We start from the raw sequence: 20,382 nt of genomic DNA on the forward strand, positions 1-20,382 counted from the left end.
CCAGACTGCCAAGGATCGCTATTGTAAAAGCGTCCTGCGTGAGTGTTTTTCGTCGTCGGGATCTTCATCTCCGAGACATGATTGGAGAGATTCAGATCGATCTCGGCCACTCAAGAGGAGTTGGAAGGCTCCGACTATTGATTCGAGCCCAGAAAACTTCCCTGAGGAGTCTCCCTCGGGAGTGAAGAAGGCAAGAAGAGCCATTCTTTCAACCAGAGTGAGAAGGAGGCAGGAGGTGGAGGCTATGGACTCCTCCCCTCCTTCCCCTTCCCCCGCCCCCTCCTCCTCCCCTCCTCCCGAAGAGGATAAAGAGGAGGTTACGAAGAGATTCATGATGGCGATGCAAGAGCAGATTTCGTCTTTTGTAGGAGTTCTGTCAAAGGAGCCTCCTAGAAGGAAAGACTCTTCCCTTCCGATCAAAAGATCCTCCAGACGTATGGAGGTATCTGCCGCCAGGATCGATACTCCTACTCGAGGTGAGGTTTCCTGTACGAACCTGGATGAAACGATCAGACGTCTGGCACCGGCCAGGAGTGAGGAGTCACCCAGGAGGCAGGAGCCAAGAGCCAGGAGTGAGGAGTCAACCAGGAGGCAGGAGCCCAGAGCCAGGAGTGTGGAGGCATCCAGGCAGGAGGCAGGAGCCAGGAGGCAAGAGTCAGGAGTCAGGAGTCAGGAGTCAGGAGTCAGGAGTCAGGAGTCAGGAGTCAGGAGTCAGGAGTCAGGAGTCAGGAGTCAGGAGTCAGGAGTCAGGAGTCAGGAGTCAGGAGTCAAGAGGCAGGAGCCAGGAGCCAAGAGGCAGGAGTCAGGAGTCAGGAGTCAGGAGTCAGGAGTCAGGAGTCAGGAGGCAGGAGCCAGGAGTCCGGAGTCAGGAGTCAGGAGCCAGGAGTCCGGAGTCAGGAGTCCCGGAGTCAGGAGTCCGGAGTCCGGGAGTCCGGAGTCAGGAGGCAGGAGTCAGGAGCCAGGAGTCAGGAGGCAAGAGTCAAGAGCCAGGAGGCAGGAGGCAGGAGTCGGAGACTCGTTCCTGGAGTTTATGACTCTTCTCCAAATAGGAGCTCCTCTCCTTCAGAGCATAGGAGGTCTTGGAAGGACTCTCCCTCCAAACGTGAACTTTCTCCTTCGTCTGATCGAGGGTTAGACGAGTTGTCTGATGACGAACCTCCTGCTAATGAGGGACTATCGAGTTATAAAGTCTTAGCCTCATTATTGCTTCAAGAATTTGGAGATTCTCTTAGTCCGGCGGCTCCTCCTTCTCCTCGTTCTCTCTTTTCCGATCTTTTCGAGCTCGCTACGGCAAAAAATCTTCGGGGCCTTTTGGAAAATGAAGCCTGCTATATCGATGAAGAAGGCACTCCATTCTTTAGATTCTTGGATGGACAAGAAGAAGGAGTTAGGAAAGACGGTATTCTGCATGCCCTCCTTCCAAACTACATGGAAAGAGAGGTATTTGGTATGGGACAGGAGAGACTATGGGTCTTTCTCTACCTGCCTCTGCAGATGCGGACTTTTCCAATTTAGTGGAGGCCTCTAGACGTCACTCCTTAGGATCGGTCAGAGCGACGTGGAGCACTTCAGAGTTGAACCACTTTCTAAAGGGACTTTTTGTCACTTTAGAGGTGTTCAACTTTCTGGATTGGTCACTCGGAGTTCTGGCCAACAAATCTAAAGATCCGGAGTTTCTTAAAAACCCAGAGATTCTCCATAGCGTCCTGTCTTGCATGGACAAGGCAGTACAAGACGGTTCGGGTGAAGTGGCTTCCCTTTTTGGTGCTGGTCTCCTGAAAAAGAGATCAGTATATGGATCCCTATTATCGAAAGGGGTTTCTCCGAGCCAGAGGACTGCTTTATTGTTCGCCCCTCTATCGGATCATCTGTTTCCTTCTCAGTTAGTGAAGGATATATCTCGCTCGCTAACTGAGAAGGCGACACAAGACCTACTAACACAAACGTCCAAGAAAGGAGACCTGTAGTGTCGGCGATTAAGAAGGACTCTCGTCCTCCTCAGCAGCCCTTTCGTGGAGGTACAGCGGCTCGTCCCCCTGCCAGAAAGAAGAGCTCTGATAAGAGAGGGAGGTCTTCCTTTAGGCCCTTCAAGAAAATCCAAATGACTTGTTGCTCCTTCAAGCACCAGTGGGCGCCAGACTCCTGAACTTTGCAGGAGTATGGGCAAAAAGGGGAGCCGACCCTTGGTCAGTGTCGGTCCTAAAGAAGGGATATGTAATCCCCTTCGAGAACAGCCCTCCCCTAACATCTACGCCTCGGAACTGTCAGCGAGGTACAGAGACCCGGAAATGAGAAAGACTCTCCTTCAAATGGTGGAACAAATGTGGGAAAAAGAGGCCATCGAACTTGTGCAGGATCCACACTCCCCAAAGGGATTTTACAATCGCCTTTTTCTAGTACCAAAGGCATCGGGGGGGTGGAGACCAGTTCTGGACGTAAGCGCATCTGAATCGCTTTGTTCAGAAAAGAAGTTTCGCATGGAAACGTCCGCCTCAGTAATGTCGGCTCTTCGTCCAGGAGATTGGATGGTCTCTCTGGACTTGCAAGACGCATATTTCCACGTTCCCATTCACCATTCGTCAAAGAAATATCTTCGTTTTGTAATAGGAGACAAGATCTTTCAATTCAGGGCTCTGTGCTTCGGTCTGTCTACAGCTCCGCAAGTATTCACCAACCTGATGGCGAATGTGGCAAGATGGCTTCACCTAGAGGGAATAAACATCTCCCTCTACTTAGACGACTGGCTGATCAGGGCCAAGTCGGAGATTCAGTGCTTGGAGGACTTATCAGTAACAAGGAACATGATAGAATCGCTGGGATTACTCGTGAACCTCGAGAAGTCGCAGCTGATCCCCAGCCAGAGCTTGGTCTATCTGGGGATTCAGATGGATTCTCGGGGTTTTCGAGTATTTCCTTCGCGAGAAAGAATCACTCGAGGTTTGTCGAAAATCTCGAGCTTCTTAGAGAAAAAGAACAGTTCAGCGAGGGATTATCTGAGCCTCTTAGGGACCCTGTCCTCACTAGAAAAGTTCTTCTCTCTGGGGAGGCTTCACCTTCGCCCTCTTCAGTTTTTCCTGTGGAGTTGGAAGACGGGACAACTATCGGACATCTTCCCGCTTCCACAAGAGGTAAAAGATCATTTGAAGTGGTGGATCCTTCCTCTTCAAAAGAACGAAGGCGTATCGCTTGCCCTGCAGAACCCAGACCAAGTGTTATATGCCGACGCTTCGGAGTCGGGATGGGGAGCGACGTTAGGAGCAAGGGAGGTGTCAGGCACCTGGACAAAGGAACAGGTGTCCTGGCACATCAATTGCAAGGAACTAGTGGCCATACACCTAGCCTTAAAGTTCTTCGAAGAGATAGTCAGAGGCGAGGTGATACAGATAAACTCGGACAACACCACGGCTCTGGCTTACATACGCAAGCAAGGAGGCACGCACTCTTTCTCCCTCTTTCAGTTAACAAGACACCTGTTAACCTGGACAGAAGAAAGAGGCATAACTCTCCTCACAAGATTTGTTCAAGGCATCAAGAATGTGAGAGCAGACAGACTGAGCAGGAGGAATCAGGTCCTTCCCACAGAATGGACTCTACACGAAGAAGTGTGTCGAAGTCTTTGGTCCCTGTGGGGGAGACCTCACATAGACCTGTTTGCGACGTTCCTCTCCAAAAGAATAGAGATCTTTTGCTCTCTAGTGGAAGATCCGAGAGCCTTCGCAATAGACGCGTTTCTCCTGGATTGGTCGGGTGTGGACGCATACGCCTTTCCCCCGTTCAAGATCCTGGGGGAAGTGCTCAGGAAGTTCGTAGCTTCGAAGAACACTGAAGTTGACGCTAATAGCCCCATTTTGGCCAGCCCAGGAATGGTTCACAGAGGTACTGGAGTGGATAGTGGACTTCCCCAGATCTCTTCAAACAGACCAGATCTACTCAGACAACCCCACTTCGAGAGGTTTCATCACAACCTCCCAGGTCTCGCTCTGACTGCCTTTCGACTATCGAAAGACTTGTCAGAGCGAGGGGCTTTTCTCGCAAGGCTGCGGGCTCTATCGCTAGAGCCCGCAGAGCTTCGACGAGAAGAGTATACCAATCAAAGTGGGAAGTCTTTAGGAGGTGGTGTAAGAGTCAGAAGCTGTCCTCCTCCAGTACCTCTATAGTGAATATTGCCGATTTCCTCCTCTTTCTGAGAGAGGAATCACACCTTTCTGTCTCAACAATAAAAGGATACAGAAGCATGCTGTCTTCAGTATTTAGGAATCGAGGGTTAGATATTGCAAGCAACAAAGATCTACACGATCTAATTAGATCCTTTGAAACTTCAAAGGCAGCTACTCCTAGAACACCTAGTTGGAATCTAGACGTGGTACTGAAATTCCTTTCATCGGATAAATTCGAGCCTTTACATCTGGCTTCCTTCCGCGACGTCACTAGGAAATGCTTATTCCTGGTGTCTCTCGCTACAGCCAAGAGGACGAGCGAATTGCACGCTCTAGATTCCACAGTGGGGTTCAAAGGAGATGCTGCCATCTGTTCTTTCCAGACAATGTTTCTGGCAAAGAACGAAACCCGTCAAAACCGTGGCCCAAAAGTTTTGAGGTAAAAGGCCTATCTAACCTCGTAGGCAGAGAGATAGAGAGGTCTCTCTGTCCAGTGAGAGCTCTTAAATATTATTTAGAGAGGAAGAGACAGATGGGAGCTTGGTCAACAAGGTCTTTGGTGTGCGGTGAAGAACCCCAAAAGACTCATGTCCAAGAACGCCTTGGCTTTCTTTGTGAGAAGCGTAATTACGGACGCTCACAAGAACTGCTCGGAGGAATCCTTCGGTCTTCTAAAGGTCAAGACCCATGAGGTGAGAGCAGTAGCAACGTCCTTGGCGTTCCAAAAGAATATGTCTCTAAAAAATATCATTGAGACTACATATTGGAGGTGCAATTCAGTGTTTGCATCTCATTATCTGAAGGATGTGAGAGTGACCTATGAGAAGTGCTTCTCGCTAGGTCCATTTGTATCAGCAGATACAGTGCTGGGTCTTGGAGCAAAGACTGATCCTTAAATATTGTGTTTTATCGTACATAAACCCTCTTGTCAGATATGTGCTTGGTTTTCTATTAGCAAGCTCACTGATGTCGCACGGGAGCATAGTGTCATTGCTGGTAGGGGATCAAGGGTATGTATGGCTAGTAGGGGAGTACAAAATTTTTTTTTTTGTATATTTTGTAATGAAAGTGTAATTATGTTTCGAGTTTTTGGTTGTTTGTAAGGAGTTCGGGGATAACTCCTTGCAATCTTAGAAAACCTAACATGAATGTTAGGATCAGGTGATCGGGATCGGTGTGTGCTCCTTGAACAAGGTGTATTGTCATGTTAGTGGAATAGCACCCAATGACAAGGCCTTTAGGCTCTGCCGAGTAAGTGGATAAGACCCCATTGGCAGACCCACAAGAACTCTTAGCCATAGATCAATATCTCGCTGAGGCTCTTGAGGCTAAGCAGACTCCAAGGCAGTAGCCGCGAAGTCTTCAGCCTAATAAGGTAGGAACCAAGGTTTATTAATACCTACAACATATGTTGTTTACCTGTCTATTTCAGTAGTTAGCTGTCTCTTACCCACCACCAATGGGTGCTAATCAGCTAAGTATATATCTGGCAGGGAAGTGAATGTATAAAATGATATTGTCATGTTACAATAAAGTTTTATACATACATACCTGACAGATATATACGATTAATGGCCCACCCAGCCTCCCCGCAGGAGACAGGTGGAAGAGAAGAATTCTGATTAGAAAACGGGAATGGTTCCTAGTCCTGCCACCCAGGGCAGGGCGGTAGATCACCTGACCTACCGGTAGCGTGTGCCGCGAAATTGAAATTCTGTCGGAGACGACGCGGAGTCTATAGCTAAGTATATATCTGTCAGGTAAGTATGTACAAAACTTTATTGTAACATGACAATATCATTTTTTGTGATAATACTATTAAAAAAACCAAGTATGAACATGTTTAGTGGTTTTTCTTGAGTTTTAACTAACAAAATAGGCTGTTTTTAGCGTTTTTATAGGGGTTCCAAACATTCGCGGGTTCTAACTATTCATGGGAGGGTCTGGTACGCAACCCTTGCGAATAGGGGGGGACCACTGTACTCTGTATTTATAATGTTCATGCTTACAGTGAGTGCTTGTAAGCACACCCTCTAGTCAGTCAGGACCGTGGGCATAACAGCCATCGCTTCCCGTCCGATTAACGAAGTTAGCAATGACTGGGTGAGGGTTGGCTTGGATAGGTGATCCCATGGAGTAACGGATTCTGTTGATGTCTAGGAGACGTCTTTCATATCCATGGTCAGAAACATCAGGACTCGTTGGTACTTAGAAAGTGACTACCTAGAAATTTCAGATGCTGTTGGCATCTAGGAAACATCTTTCATCACATCCATGATTCAAGTCTTGGGCTTACAACTTCCTGTCGTTTTGCCTGATTCCTTGGGAGATCAACAGTGCAAGTACCATCTGACTTAAGACCTTAGGAAGTGGCCGAATATTGGGTAGGGCATAATGTCAAACTTTGCTATAGTATATGTGAAGTGCCTACATAGCACTGTAATGTAATGTTATGTACTGCTACAAACAGTATTTCAATCTATTTATCATAATGCACTTCTGTTGTTATATTTCAATCATAGCATGGCATATGTTTATACAATTAAACAATTTCAGAATGTTGGCTAGATTGGAAGGATTGACTAACAGTTCGTCAGTAGTTATGATGAAGTAAAGAAAGAAAAAAGGATGAAATATTATATTTCCCACGTAAAATCTAACTATGGCGTTAGGTTCTTGCAAGTATGATGGAAATCACAGCGTCATTACTGGGAGACATATCCGCTCCCGTATCGTCACATTTTCTCACTTGCAGAGCCATCATTTGGTCCTTGCTAATTTTTATGCTTTGTGTGTTTTTACTCTGATGATGTTTTTACCATAGACAATTTAGGTTATTAAATTATATCGATTAAGGTAGAATGAAAGATTTTGTTTTGCATTTTTATTTCCTAAAAGTTACAAGTAAGACGCATAAAAGGAAAAAGCTTTTCATTCATATACCATTCTTTGAAACAGCTATAGACCAATGAATGGTTTAATTTCATTTTCATCATACCATTTTGGTGTATGTGATATTGTAGGCAAACTTTCCATACACTACTACTCTTCTAAAAACTGGTTGGCAAATCTTTTTGTTACTGTTATAATGTGCTCCATGACTTTGTCATAAAAAAAACTTTAAAATTAACATATAATAAATCTCTAAAATTAACTCCACTTGGTTTCCCTTATCCTAAACAATAAATTTCACACCTTTTGGTGACCAAAACTAAAGGGAATCCTCTCCTTATCGGTTACTGTCTAGTCACTTGGCAATGGGTATCCTTTCTTGGGGGATAAATGGGATTTAAAAAAATAAGTAATTCACTAATGAATACTTGGAGTGTAGAAGGGGGGGGTGTCCTTAGTCAGTGTCCTCCCATTACCAAAAAAAAAAAAAAAAAAAAAAAAAAATTGCCATTTACCCCTGATTTAACTCGTAGTATTGCCAATGATACTCCTACAATTTGCATAAGCATAAAGTATTTCTGAGCTTGACGAGTTTAAAAATATGTAGTGCAGGTAATACATTTTTAGACCTTCCCACATTTACGTTATTCGATCCTGGCTGACAAAATTCCCCCAGCCACACTTACCCCTTTACATTACTTAATTAACAACAGGACACCTGTTTCAGTAAGGCAAAAAAATAAAAATAAAAACAAAAAAACCTTTAAATCTTAAAACTCATTTACTCACCAGAAAAACTTGCACTCAATCAGAGTGATAAACTGTGCTTTTCATGCAGTATGGCCGTCAAAAACAACTCCAGGTGCAACCCAAAATGCAACACCAGCAAACACAACACCAACACAATCACAATCACCAACAAACCGTTCATCCAACACAAAAATCACCAAATAAGCACCAAGACTACACACCAATTCACAAACATCAGACATGACAAATCGCTCAACAACTGGACAACCACAGATAGACACAAGCACGACAGAACTCAATTACTCAATACCTAAAAATTATGTGAAAAAACAGACGACTACACGAACCGACTACCTTTCACTCTTGAATGCCTTCATTGACTGACTACTCCTAACTGACTCCAAATGCTTGGCGACCGAGCCCCTCAATGAGCCAAAACCCCCGCCAAACAAGCAGTTCACTCATCAACCACCCATTCATCATTCACACCTTCTCTCAAAAAAAGAAAAATAATTATCTTAACAATGATAATAAACATACAAATACAATATAATAAATATGCCAAACATCCAAGACCCTTCCTATTGCTTCCAATGAAAGCAAACAGCCCAGCAAGACAACAGACGAAACAACCCCCCTCTCTCTCTCTCTCTCTCTCTCTCTCTCTCTCTCTCTCTCTCTCTCTCTCTCTCTCTCTCTCTCTCTCTCTCTCTCTCTCTCTCTCTCTCTCTCCTTTGAGAATGTTGTCAGATGCAACCAATACATCAATTCTCCCCCAATAGTGTGACCAGTAGGTAAACAAGTAGATAAAATTTCCTCAAGAGATTAAGAACATGAACACACACACTCGTTCGCTCAATGGAATAAGACATTAGGGAGAACGTTTTCCATTAAAGGTGTGATATAAGATGGGCACTGACAAAGTTCATCACTTTAATCTCTTGGGGGATTTTAATTCATTTGTTTACCTCCTGGTCACACCCTTTACAGTCTGCATGACTGACGACAACAAAATTTATATGTTTTGTCACCCAAAGATGTATTTCCTGTACTTCACATTTTGAAACAGAAAGAACACACACAAACAGGGTAAGAACCTACAAACACTGTGCGTATGTGCTAATACCCATAGGTTAAACTCTAATTTAGCACCATCTTTCCCTAAGAAAGAGAGAGAGAGAGAGAGAGAGGCTTGGCAGATGCACAATTATTTTATTCTCTTGGGATTTACTCAGAAAAATAATTTGAGTAGCAGCACACACCCAAATGATTCATGGTCAGCTGTTAGCATGCCAGACCACCAACCTTATGTTGTCGGCTTTTAGAATTTCAGATTAAGGATGGTGAACCTGTATTCATTTGTTTTACTCACAATTCATTCAATTTGCCTGTAGCATTGTTGCACTCCCATACCATGGTTTATTCAACAAATATTCTAAGAATTTGTTGCTGATTTTATTTCTTGTCTGTTTTGATATTGTATGAGCTGTAACTATAGTTTTACAAAATAAAATAAAGTTATTTATTAAAAACATATATAAGTTGGTAAAATTTGCAATTGTCTTGTAAACGAGGTCTAACAAGGGGTTGTAAATCATTTTCAACTTTCATGGAAGGTAGGGAAATTTTTTGTAAAATTTTTTTTTCTTTCACCATGTACATTTGCATAACTTCCTCTTTCCAGTGATGTGTTTTTTACGTAAATGGCCAACCTCAAATTTTACCTGGCCTGAGGAACTGCATATTTGAATTGGAAGTTTTGCCTTTGGTCTAGAGGGAGAAGGACAGATATCTTTTGTCCTTCCCTATTCTAGAGCTTCTATGGAACTAGGCCTCCTTGCTGAAGGTATTTTCAAGAATTTTAAAGTTCTAGTCATGTTGACTGACAGCAGGAGCCCTGGATAAGAAGTTAGAGGACTCCCAAGCATTTTTTGAGAGACTGCTTTGAATTCTGCCGTGCTGACAAGGCAGTGGGAACTATCTTTTCAAATTTCTGTTTCTGTCTCTGTTTTCTTAAGAATAGGTCACAGTCGCATTACGCCGTGACATGTCCGCTTCCAGAAATTCTTCATGTTATTCCTCAGAACATTGGATAAACCAACCCTGTACTACCCTGTCATCCGCCAAGATGTTAGTCAAATTGAACTGACTTCATATGAGTTTTACAACTCTTCATCCAGTTTTCTTCCAGTTCTGAGCATTCTGACACAATTGGTAATGCCACCTTCTCCCAAGCGCTTTTTGGTCAATTGACCTCACTTGGGCTCCAGCAAAAAAGAAGGTTCCATGAACTCTAAAACCAACGCTCCCATGGGCCCATTATCGCACACCTGCGTTCAACTCTGGATCTACTGGGGCAACTTATTACACCTGATGCTGATTCCAGAGCACTTCTTAATTTGTTCTCCACTTCTGCAGCTGAATGCCAATTTGTCACAGCTTGGTTTTAGTATGCTACTGTGAGGCAGTTCTCTGATTTTTCGTGACTGGACTTCTCAAGATTTTTTTAAGCTTTCTGCTGTATACAGTTCTGAATTTGTTTTCAATCTGTACAGGGCATCGTCAAGTCCACTTATAAGCCCCATAAGAGGTAAAGTCTAGACGGATGTCCTTGTGCTCACTCAACTTTCAAGAGAGTAGAGTCGACAGCTAGTCCACTCATTTGTTGGCAAGTCTGTTTGATGGTCTGTAAGTTCCCTTGGTGGTTTGCGAGCTTGTGTGGTTGGTAACAAACCTGCATAATCCACATCCCACGTTTTCTCTCCTTGAACAGAAAACAAAGTTCTTGATGAAGTCGAACCAAAAAATATTGTCTTAAGATTATGCAGAAAGCATGTGTACTTTTCCCGTCAGAACTACTGAAAGTATATCAGATCCGAATTTTTGGACAGGATCTTTCAGTTCGGGGACCTATGTGTGCTTCGTCCTCTCTACGACAGTTCAGGTCCTCACTCGAGCCCTTGTTCTTCTTGCCTTTGAACTCCTTTCCAAGCACCATCAGTCTTTATTTGGATGACCGACGAAGGGAAGGAGTATGAATTTTTAAAAACGTGACCTACTGAGACAGGGAATCACAGCAGGATGGTTTTGTTTATTCCCATAGCTGCGATGTACAATCGGAACCGCAGCGGTGACTTTCCGAATTTACACTTGGAAGCGATGTCCCTTCTTCTGAGCCCAGACCTAGGCTAGACTTCTTCTTGATGCCTCGGTTCTAGTTCAGGGATTCCACTTTGAGAACTTGGAAATTTCCATGACTTGCAATGTAGAAGAACGGATTGCTCACATTTATGTCAGAAAGCTGAAAGTGAATCACTAGAACTTCAGTACTTCTCAACCATAAGTTCCCACCTAGTCTACAGTACTCGATATACAAAAGACCAGAGTCCTAACATATTTACATAAGCAAAGAGGCTCTTCCCAACAGCAAGAGGTCATCTTATATGGACAGATCTTCAGGCCTCCCAGTCATGCGATTTATTCATGGAACTGTCTGATAGACATTCTTAGCCATCGGAAGTGTGTCCTTCCCACCGAACGAATCTTCAGTTCCCTGGTTTGTCAGGATCTATGGGATATACAAGGCAGGCCAACTTTGAACCTGTTTGCCACCTAAGGAACCTTTGCCCTCCGTGCTCTTGTTCACTAATCCCAACCCTATAGCATGTGCATCGGACAGCATATATAGACTGGTCCATCTCAAACCTCCTCACGTTACACCCTTCTCCATGGTCAAGGAAGCACGACACAAGTTCCAGGCTCATTGTAAAGTTACGATGACCTTCTTAGCCCTATCTTTCCCATGTTAATGGTTCCCAAACTTGCTCTTTTTTTGGTGGATTCTCCAAAATCTTCCCCCAATCATGGCTTCTAAAACAAAATCCCTTCAACAGATCCACCAAGAGTGGTCAGCTTTTGCCCTGACAGGCTCAACAGGCTCTAGACAGCCAGAGGTTTTCAAGACTTGTTGCAGAAGCTATTTGTTTTTCGGATCACTCTGGAGATCAAAGAAGACCTTTAGTGGTGGCTCACAGAAGAAAGATTTGCAGAGGGGAAATCTCCATTTCCTCTGACCCCCAAACTCATACTCTTCTCAGACACATCAGACTAGGTTGGGTTGCTGGGAAACTTGGAAGTATTGGAAACGTGGTCTCCAGAAGACAAAAATCTTCATAACAACGTGAAAGAGCTCAAGGCAATACATCTGGCCCTTCAGCACTTTGCAACAGTGACACACAGCAGCAGTTATTGTTCATTCGGACATTACCATGGCCCTTGCTTTTATAAAAAAATCAGGGAGGGACACATTATTCCTTTTCGCTCTACGAGACTACCAGGGATCTTCTTATTTGGGTACGAGATAATCGTACGAAGAACGTCACAAGGTATATTCAAGGAAAGTTGAACGTTCTGGCAGACGAGTTAAGTTGCCGAAACAGGTTCTACCGACAGAGTGGTCATTGAATCTGAAGGTTTGCGCTGACCTGTGTAAATTTTGGGGAAAGCTGTCGATAGACCTATTTGCAACGTCGAGGAATCACAGACTTCCCCTTTACTACTCACCTGTCTTGGACCCGCTACCATAGGGAATCAATGTGATGGCGCTTGACTAGTCGAATCTCAGCATTTGTGCATTCCACCGCTCAGCTTAGTGAGGGATGTCAAAACAAGTTTCAGTCTCACAACAATGTTTTGATGATTTTGATAGCCCCCTTTTGGCCGCAGAATGAATGGTTCTCGGACTTTCTCAAGCTTCATGTAGACTTCCCAAGACTTCAACCACAGCAACGAAGTCTGCTCAAGCAACCGCACTTTCATCGGTTTCATCAAGGACGATCCACTCTTTCCCTGACAGGTTTCAAACTGTCAGGAAGCTTGTCAGGGCAAAAGGCTTTTCAAGACCAACTTCGAAGGCAATTGCATCATCATCTACCACTTTAACTCAGATAGCTGATTTTCTTCTCTTCTTAAGGACGTTACGACGTTTAGCTACATCAGCCATAAAGGGCTATAGAGCTATGCTAAACTCGTGTTCAAGCACAGGGGATTGGACCTATCTGCCAATGCAGATATCAACGATCCAGTTAAGCCTATCAAGACTTCCGAGCTAGAAAGGAAGACTTTGCCTTCATGGAATCTGGATGGTGTCCTTGAATGGATTTCTGGATCTCCTTTCAAACCTCTTCATTCCTCATCTCTTAGAGATTTAACAAGGAAGTTCGTAGAGATTTAACAAGGAAGACACTTTTTTTTGTAGATTTTTTGGTGAGATTTAAGCCTTGGACAAGAACATAGGTTTTACTCCAGGAAGTGCGATGTGTTCTTTCACTCTGGTTTACATAGCCAAAAATGAAACACCGTCCAATCACTGGCCTCGCTCATTCACAGTCAAAGCATTGACCAATATCCTCGGCCATACGGACCAAGAGAAAAGTCTGTGTCCGGTGAGAGCACTGATGCTTTACTTGGACAGGACTAAGATATGAGAAGCAACTTGCCTTACCTTTGATGCTCAGTCTGTTTTTTTTTTTTTTTTTTTTTTTTTTTTTTTTTTGTTTTTTTTTTTTTTTTTTTTTTTTTTTTTTTTTTTTTTTTTTTTTTGAGAGAGACATCATCACTGAAGCTCACACAAAGATTAAAGGTGATAATTTTCCTGCTTGTAATGTTAAAGCTCATGAAATTAGGACAGTAGCCATTTCGTTAGCTTTTAAAAGTAATTTTTCACTTACATCTGTTGTGGAATCAACTTTTTGGAGATGTAAATCTGGTTTTGCAAATTTTTATTGACGTAATGTTGAGATAATCTATGATAACTGTAGTGCATTAGGACTGTTATCTATAGCTTGTATGGTGTTGGGAAAAGAACGGTAGGAAAATATATTCTCCTCTGTCACTCAATTTGACATTTGTTTGTCAAGTTTTGGAAAACTTGGGAGTACTGCTTTCCAGAGTACCCACCAATCTTGTTTTTTATGCATGGTTAATGGTATTTGTTTTTAATGGTGTTTGGGTAGATTGTGTATCTGGTTGAATTTGTTAAATAGCAAGGGATTTTCCTCATCACAAAGATTTGACAGCTATTGGAGTAGTCCTTGGTTGCAAAGTATTCCACTGAAGTAGAGGCGACTCCTTACTTTCATGCCACTACAGGTCGAGAAGAGCTCTGACCAGAGGCAGTATCTTTATACTGAAGTTGTCTATACCAGGTGAGGATACAAGAAGTATTGTTTCAATACTAGCTAATTTACTATCGTAAATTCATCACATTGAGTGTTTTTAGATGGTATATGTCCATAATGTTCCACCTCTGTTCAATGTGCAATGGTAAGTTACTTATATAGACATTTTTATCATGAAATAAAAATTTTTATAGTATATACTTATCAAGTAACTACTTGGGGCCCTCCCTCATCCCCTCTTATGGACATAGAGCATAAATGAATTGAGCTCTTTAGCTACTTTTTACCCATTTGTCCGTGAAAGTGGGCCCAGCAGTTACTGACACCAAAAACAAAAGAATAGCTACCGCAGATTTTCAGATCTAAGCTGCCATGAAAGTAGAAATTATGTATAGATATTTAGTTCCTTGGTAAATATATATATATAAAATTTTATTTTACATATAAAAATGTCATTTTTTATGATAAAATAAAGTTTCATATATATACTACTTAACAAGTAAATTACATGATCAGAGCCCCACCCCCCCTCTTCCTCTCCTCTCCTCTCCTCTCCTCTCCTCTCATGGACATAAGGCATAAGCAGAATGAGGTCTGCTAAGTCATTCCTGACACTCATTAGCAGGCGAGACTAGTCACCCGCACTCAACATATGAAGTACTAGTGCGGAATTTGAATTTAAGCTGCCATACAAATGAAACTAATAGCTATGTAATTACTACTACTATAAAACCTCGTTTTAAAGGACTAATGGTGGTAAAGGCCATCTGTTAAAGCCAATTGTCCGTTGCAGTGAAGCATTGTGTTTTTTGTGCCCTAATTGATGATTATGGTTACCATCAACATACACGAAAAGATTCACATTTAATAAATAGCCTATTCAAGGAATAATTCCATATCAGTGAAAGTCAACTTTTAACTCTTTTATTCATACATTTCCTGTAAGTGTACTTTAACCCTTAGTGGATGGATAAAAAATCGTTATGCAGTTACTCAAGCTGAGTAAACTTTGAGGTCAGACAATTTACGAAAACACTCATCAATGGAAAGAGGAAGATATGTAAATGCACATGGTGAAAGAAAAAAATTCTTAAAAATTTTCCCTACGTTCCATGTGAAGTTGAAAATTACTATTTACAACCCCTTGTGGGGCTTCTTTTACGAGACAATCATAAGTTTTTCGTGGGGGTCTGAGCTTGGTCAAAGACCAAACATCAACCGCGTATATGCAGGAGTTGCCAGATGCCACAGATTCCTTGTTTTTACAATCTTTGTTTTTACTGGTTTCCAGCTAGTGCTAGAAGATTTATCCTATTGTTAAGACCTCAGGTTTGTTAGCTATGAAATATACAAATTGATTAAAGATTTTGTCATTTTTCTAATAAACAATTTTATTTTATTTTATAAAATTATAATTACACCTCATACAATATCAAAACATAAAAGAAATAAAATCAGTAATAAATTCTTAGCATAATTGTTGAAAAATATTTGTCTGTAAATTTACTGAGAAGGAAGATTGTTACTTTTTTTATTGTACATGTTTTTTTCTAATATTTCTTTACACTTTTTTTTTTTCAATTTACATTTACAAGTAACGTGCTATCATAAAAGACAAGATCTAAAACCAACAGCAGCCCTTTGGTTTATTTATAAGCAAATTTATAAAAAGATCTTATATGAGACAGAGAAGCAGTACATTCCCCTTTGAAGTCAGAATCTCTACTAAGCTTGTATGAGCCGCTGAGTCTTGATTATAGGCAGTGTAAAAGTTGCCATTATTGAATTTATGGGGTATATAAGTATTGGCATCTCTTTGGATTACTTCAAGTGACTGCCTTTTAGTGATTAAGTAACTGCCTTATAGTGAACAGTAACAAATGTACACGAAGTTTTTAGTATTGTTTACAGTGTAGTATTATGAATAGAATTAAGGTTTGTTTAAAGTTGTTGGACTTAGAACATCAGTAAGTAAATACAATATCAGAAATGGAAAACAACAGCCAAAGGCAAAGCTCTTAGGCTAGGCGTTAACCCGTAGGAGGCAGGGTAATAAATCTGTATGCAGCACTCCAGGTCGGTAAAATTTTGAGGTCGGCTAATTTAAAGAAAAAACACATCAATGGAAAGAGTTACATATGGAAATGCACAAGGTGTAAGAAAAAAAATTCTAAAAAATTTTCCCTACCCTCTACGAGAAATGGAAAATTACTTTATTTACAACTCCTTGTGGGGCCTCTTACATTATAGTCATAAACTTTATCAAGTAATACATGCTTTTTCTGATAAATAGATTTTTTAGATTTATACATGTTTTTTCTAATTTTTCTTTACACTTTTCTTTGCAAAATTACATTTACAATTTACATACTATCATATAAGGTAAGAACTAAAACCTCCCTTGAAGTCAAGATCAAAACAAACCTCTGAGCTGCCGAGTCTGATTTTAACTAGTCTTAAAGATGCCATTAGTGAATTTATGGGCTATAGAAGTAATGGCACCTCTTTCCTGGCCATTAGTGAATTTATGGGCTATAGAAGTAATGGCATCTCTTTCCTGCCTGATACCACAAATAGATGGCGTATAATATTGTAACCATGAGTTAAACCGTCGTCTACCCAAAACCTGTGATTGCTAGTCGTGTGAGCATATCCGTTGTCCACCCAAAACCTGTTATTGCTATTCGAGAGCATATCCAGGGTTAATTTGTGAACAAAAAGGTACTGTAGTGAATAAATACAAGCCTTGGCTATGGAATGTTGTAACTGAGGCTGTAACTTTGCACACACAAAGTTAAGGTGAGTGAAAATATATTTTTATATTCCTTTGTAAGGGTAGTTATGTGTGCATAGAGTAGGCTAAGTAATTATCAAGGTTAGGTTAGGATTTTATGGTTGTTTAACATAAGCTAAGCATAAGACTTGATTTTTGCTGTTGTCTCCTACTTATGGGTCTTTCTGCACATTTAAAAGAGCCACGACTGTATGTCACAAACATTTGTTGAATAGTGCATTTCAAGAGGCAATTTGTGTAAATAACCAGTCCAGGTGGATACTTTCATTCTGCAGGCCCTGCCATGGTATTTCAACCAGTTCCTAGGGCCTGGCTCATGGGTCCTACTCAATTTAGTTTTGGGGGGTTTTAGATCCAGGCCTGATGACAACCAGATAGTGAAGGGAGTATCATGCATTGGAGAGAGGAGTGTTCTTGTGTGTATTTATTGCAGTAACACTAAACAAAAAATGAAGAGTATAATTCTTGGCCAGTTATAACTGCTCATGCATTTTCTTTTCAGTGTCCAATATTCTGCTTGGCATGGACACCAGAAGGCAGGAGACTGGTGACAGGAGCTTCCTCTGGGGAATTTACTCTTTGGAATGGATTGACCTTCAATTTTGAAACAATTTTACAAGTAAGTTTTTTATCATATCTATTGGCTAATCTTGTTAGTATTTGTAGCTTTTTATTGTAATTACTTAAATTTACCAAGAAGAGTATGCTTTTGTTGGCTTATATGGCTGCTGTACACCTTTTTTGTCACATTTCATTTATATATATGAGAAGTCAACCCTTTTTAAAGAAAGTTTCATTGATTATGACTGCTGTCAGCTTAGTTAATTTTGTTTTTTACTTCTCAAGTTGCAGTGCTATTCTATCTTCTGTGATGTATAAATTTCATCAGGGATTTTTTTTTACCATTACAAAGTACAAAAATCACAACAAAAGGAAGGTTTACAGTGGCCCAAGGATTGGATGAGGTGGTATATATCTTGAGTATAGCAAAGATGTGTAGCCAGTGGAGCACAGACCACTTGTCATGAATGAATTTAGCATTCCTTCCAGTGACAGGTGTTAATTTTTTCAGCATTTCTATTTTACATTTGTAGTGTTACCTTATCATTTATCATGTACATTTCTGTCAAGTATCTCTCTCTCTCTCTCTCTCTCTCTCTCTCTCTCTCTCTCTCTCTCTCTCTCTCTCTCTCTCTCTCTCTCTCTCTCTCTCTTTTTAGGTCATAGGATGGTTACATTCAGAGGTTGACAAAATTAAGTTTTTCAGGCTCATGACAGTAGTGTGAGAACGATGGTCTGGTCCCACAACGATCAATGGATGGTAACTGGAGATACTGGTGGCTTTGTTAAATATTGGCAGACGAATATGAATAATGTGAAGCTGTTCCAAGCACATAAGGACCCAGTGCGTGGCCTCAGGTACAATACTTTCATATCCATGTGTCATTTTTATCATTTAATTAACACACGTTTGAATTTTTCAACCGTGATACACAAGCCTTCCATACTTGGAGTCAAATCTCTCATATTATACCATGGAGTCATCCTAGCATTACTTTTGATTTTGTTCCTCTCCTGTTTATTTAAAAGGATATTGACAATTTTCATAGGTTTTTGTATCAGGAAACACAAAGATGATTTTTTTTATACCGTGGATAATTTTATGTATCCCACTAGATGAGTAAGAATTGTTTTACTAACTATTTTGTCACTTTTAGTAATAATCATTCACAAGTCTTAGAATTTCGATTTTCCAATTCTCCATCTTCCTCTTGCAGTCCTATAACCAGTCGGAGTTGGTTTTGGTATTCAGTTTCCTTTCTGTAGTGTACTTGTATTTATACTCTTCATTTCCATCTTTTGTAGATTGCTCTTTGTGGGTATTTTGACTCTCTCTCATATATTTGCTCCAGCTCAGTAGTTTTGCAGTTATTTGATTAGGTGTTTTTCTTGGAAACCAAAGCATGTAAGATGCCTGATTGAGATAGAGATAATATCAGAAGAATAAATCTGCATTGATAGTATCCAGTACTAGACATTCAGAGATCTAGTATTTTGAAATTAGATTCAGTGAATGTTTTGATGATGAATATAAATAAAAGCTAAGAGTACCAAAGGAAATCTTGTAGTAGGCAAATGATTTTCAGTTAAAAGATTACCATTATTTTTAAGTCTGTTCAGCCAGAAAGGTTACAGTAGCTTTTAAGAATGCTCCTTACATTCAGTATTCACCAAAATTGTCTGATGAGCTGGCCATTTCCATTAAATGAGGTCCATGGAACACCTGAAAGAAAGCAAAATGAACATGAAATTATGAAATTTCTTTTGTGAAAGAATTTTCAAGTGGTATGCTTTGGCTCACAGCTAGTTTGTAAACTGAATATTTGCAGGTATTTTTAACATCAGTTTAGGATAAATACAAAATACCTTTTTCATGAATAGTAATAGTACAGTATAGATATGAGAATTTTATTTTAGGTAAACTTTTCACAAATAAGAATTGTGAAAATTTTTCATACCTACTTCCATGGGTCATATTTATTGTTTTATCCAGTTATTCTCTAAAGAAAGGTTTTCCCCTTCTCCCCCATTGAAATTTCAATAAAAGATTAGCATCCAGGGAAAATTTTACTGACAAAGCCAATTTTGCATTTTTTTTTCTTCTTCCCTTCCCAATGTCTCCAAAAGATGATTGATTTGTAGAAGCCAGTTACAGTTGTACTGCAGTCCTTAGGAGTAGGAATAGCTGTTAGTGATTGCATAAGTTGAATAGGTATCTCTGAAATTGATGCTTTTTTATGCAAGTTTAACTCATCAGGGTGTGGTTCTTATGGTTTTGTGTGTGTGTGTGTGTGTGTATCAAGACTATTAAAGGGTTGGTGATTGTTGTCAAGTTAAAGTGATGTCATTGCACCCCTTTAGTGTATAGGTGTTGTTATTAAATACACATTGGCAGGAATAAATCAGGATTCTACTTAGGCATTTACTTATTTAAGTTTGACCATACCTTTACCTCAGTCATTTTAGATTTTCATTTGATGCCTTTTTTGGACATTGATTTTTCATGAATTAATACATTCCATCATGACTAGCATCACAATTAACCTGCTCTTCATGCTCTGAAGGCCTTTTGTCAGTTTTTAGTGTTGGCATAAATCTTATTCTTAAATGTACTCTGTAAAGATGACTCAGAATGAATAAAGATGACCTATCCTTAAAGACATGTAGAAAACAAGAATCTTCCAAGCTGTTGGTGGTGAAGATGTATTTCCCTTAAAAATAAAGACATCCCTTTCATTTTAGTTCTAAAGAAAAATAAAAGTCTCGTGGGTTTCTCAATGAAAATGATGATTGGTAAAAAGTACTACTATATTGTATACAGTATAGCACACATTGTGATGAGGCATAGATAGAATGTAATGAAGATCACTCTGTATTAGAATTTTATGTATGTACAATAAAAGAAATAAAAATTGATAACCCTTCCTAATAAAAGAAAGAAATTCATACAAGAACAGAGACACCAATCATTATATACAAGTTTCTGTGGTAGTGATCTTAAGAAAAATTTGGCAGACTACATAATGTTTTAGATTTTTTGTAACCATTG

General features: G+C 40.5%; 1 protein-coding gene and 1 long non-coding RNA gene across 2 annotated transcripts in view; both read left to right on the forward strand.

Moving 5' to 3' along the window:
- Positions 1–20,382, forward strand: part of LOC135220784 (uncharacterized) — a 216,158-nt gene that overhangs the window by 93,717 nt on the left and 102,059 nt on the right. Inside the window, 2 exon segments of the mRNA XM_064258261.1 lie at positions 17,275–17,391; positions 18,040–18,191. Of these exon segments, the coding sequence (XP_064114331.1) occupies positions 17,275–17,391; positions 18,040–18,191 (269 nt within the window).
- On the forward strand, positions 5,980–7,311 carry LOC135220786 (uncharacterized). The gene is made up of 2 exons (XR_010315798.1): positions 5,980–6,541; positions 6,714–7,311. It is a non-coding gene; the product is annotated as an uncharacterized LOC135220786 (long non-coding RNA).

This window comes from Macrobrachium nipponense, chromosome 2 (genome assembly GCF_015104395.2).
Source record: "Macrobrachium nipponense isolate FS-2020 chromosome 2, ASM1510439v2, whole genome shotgun sequence".
NCBI lineage: Eukaryota > Metazoa > Arthropoda > Malacostraca > Decapoda > Palaemonidae > Macrobrachium > Macrobrachium nipponense.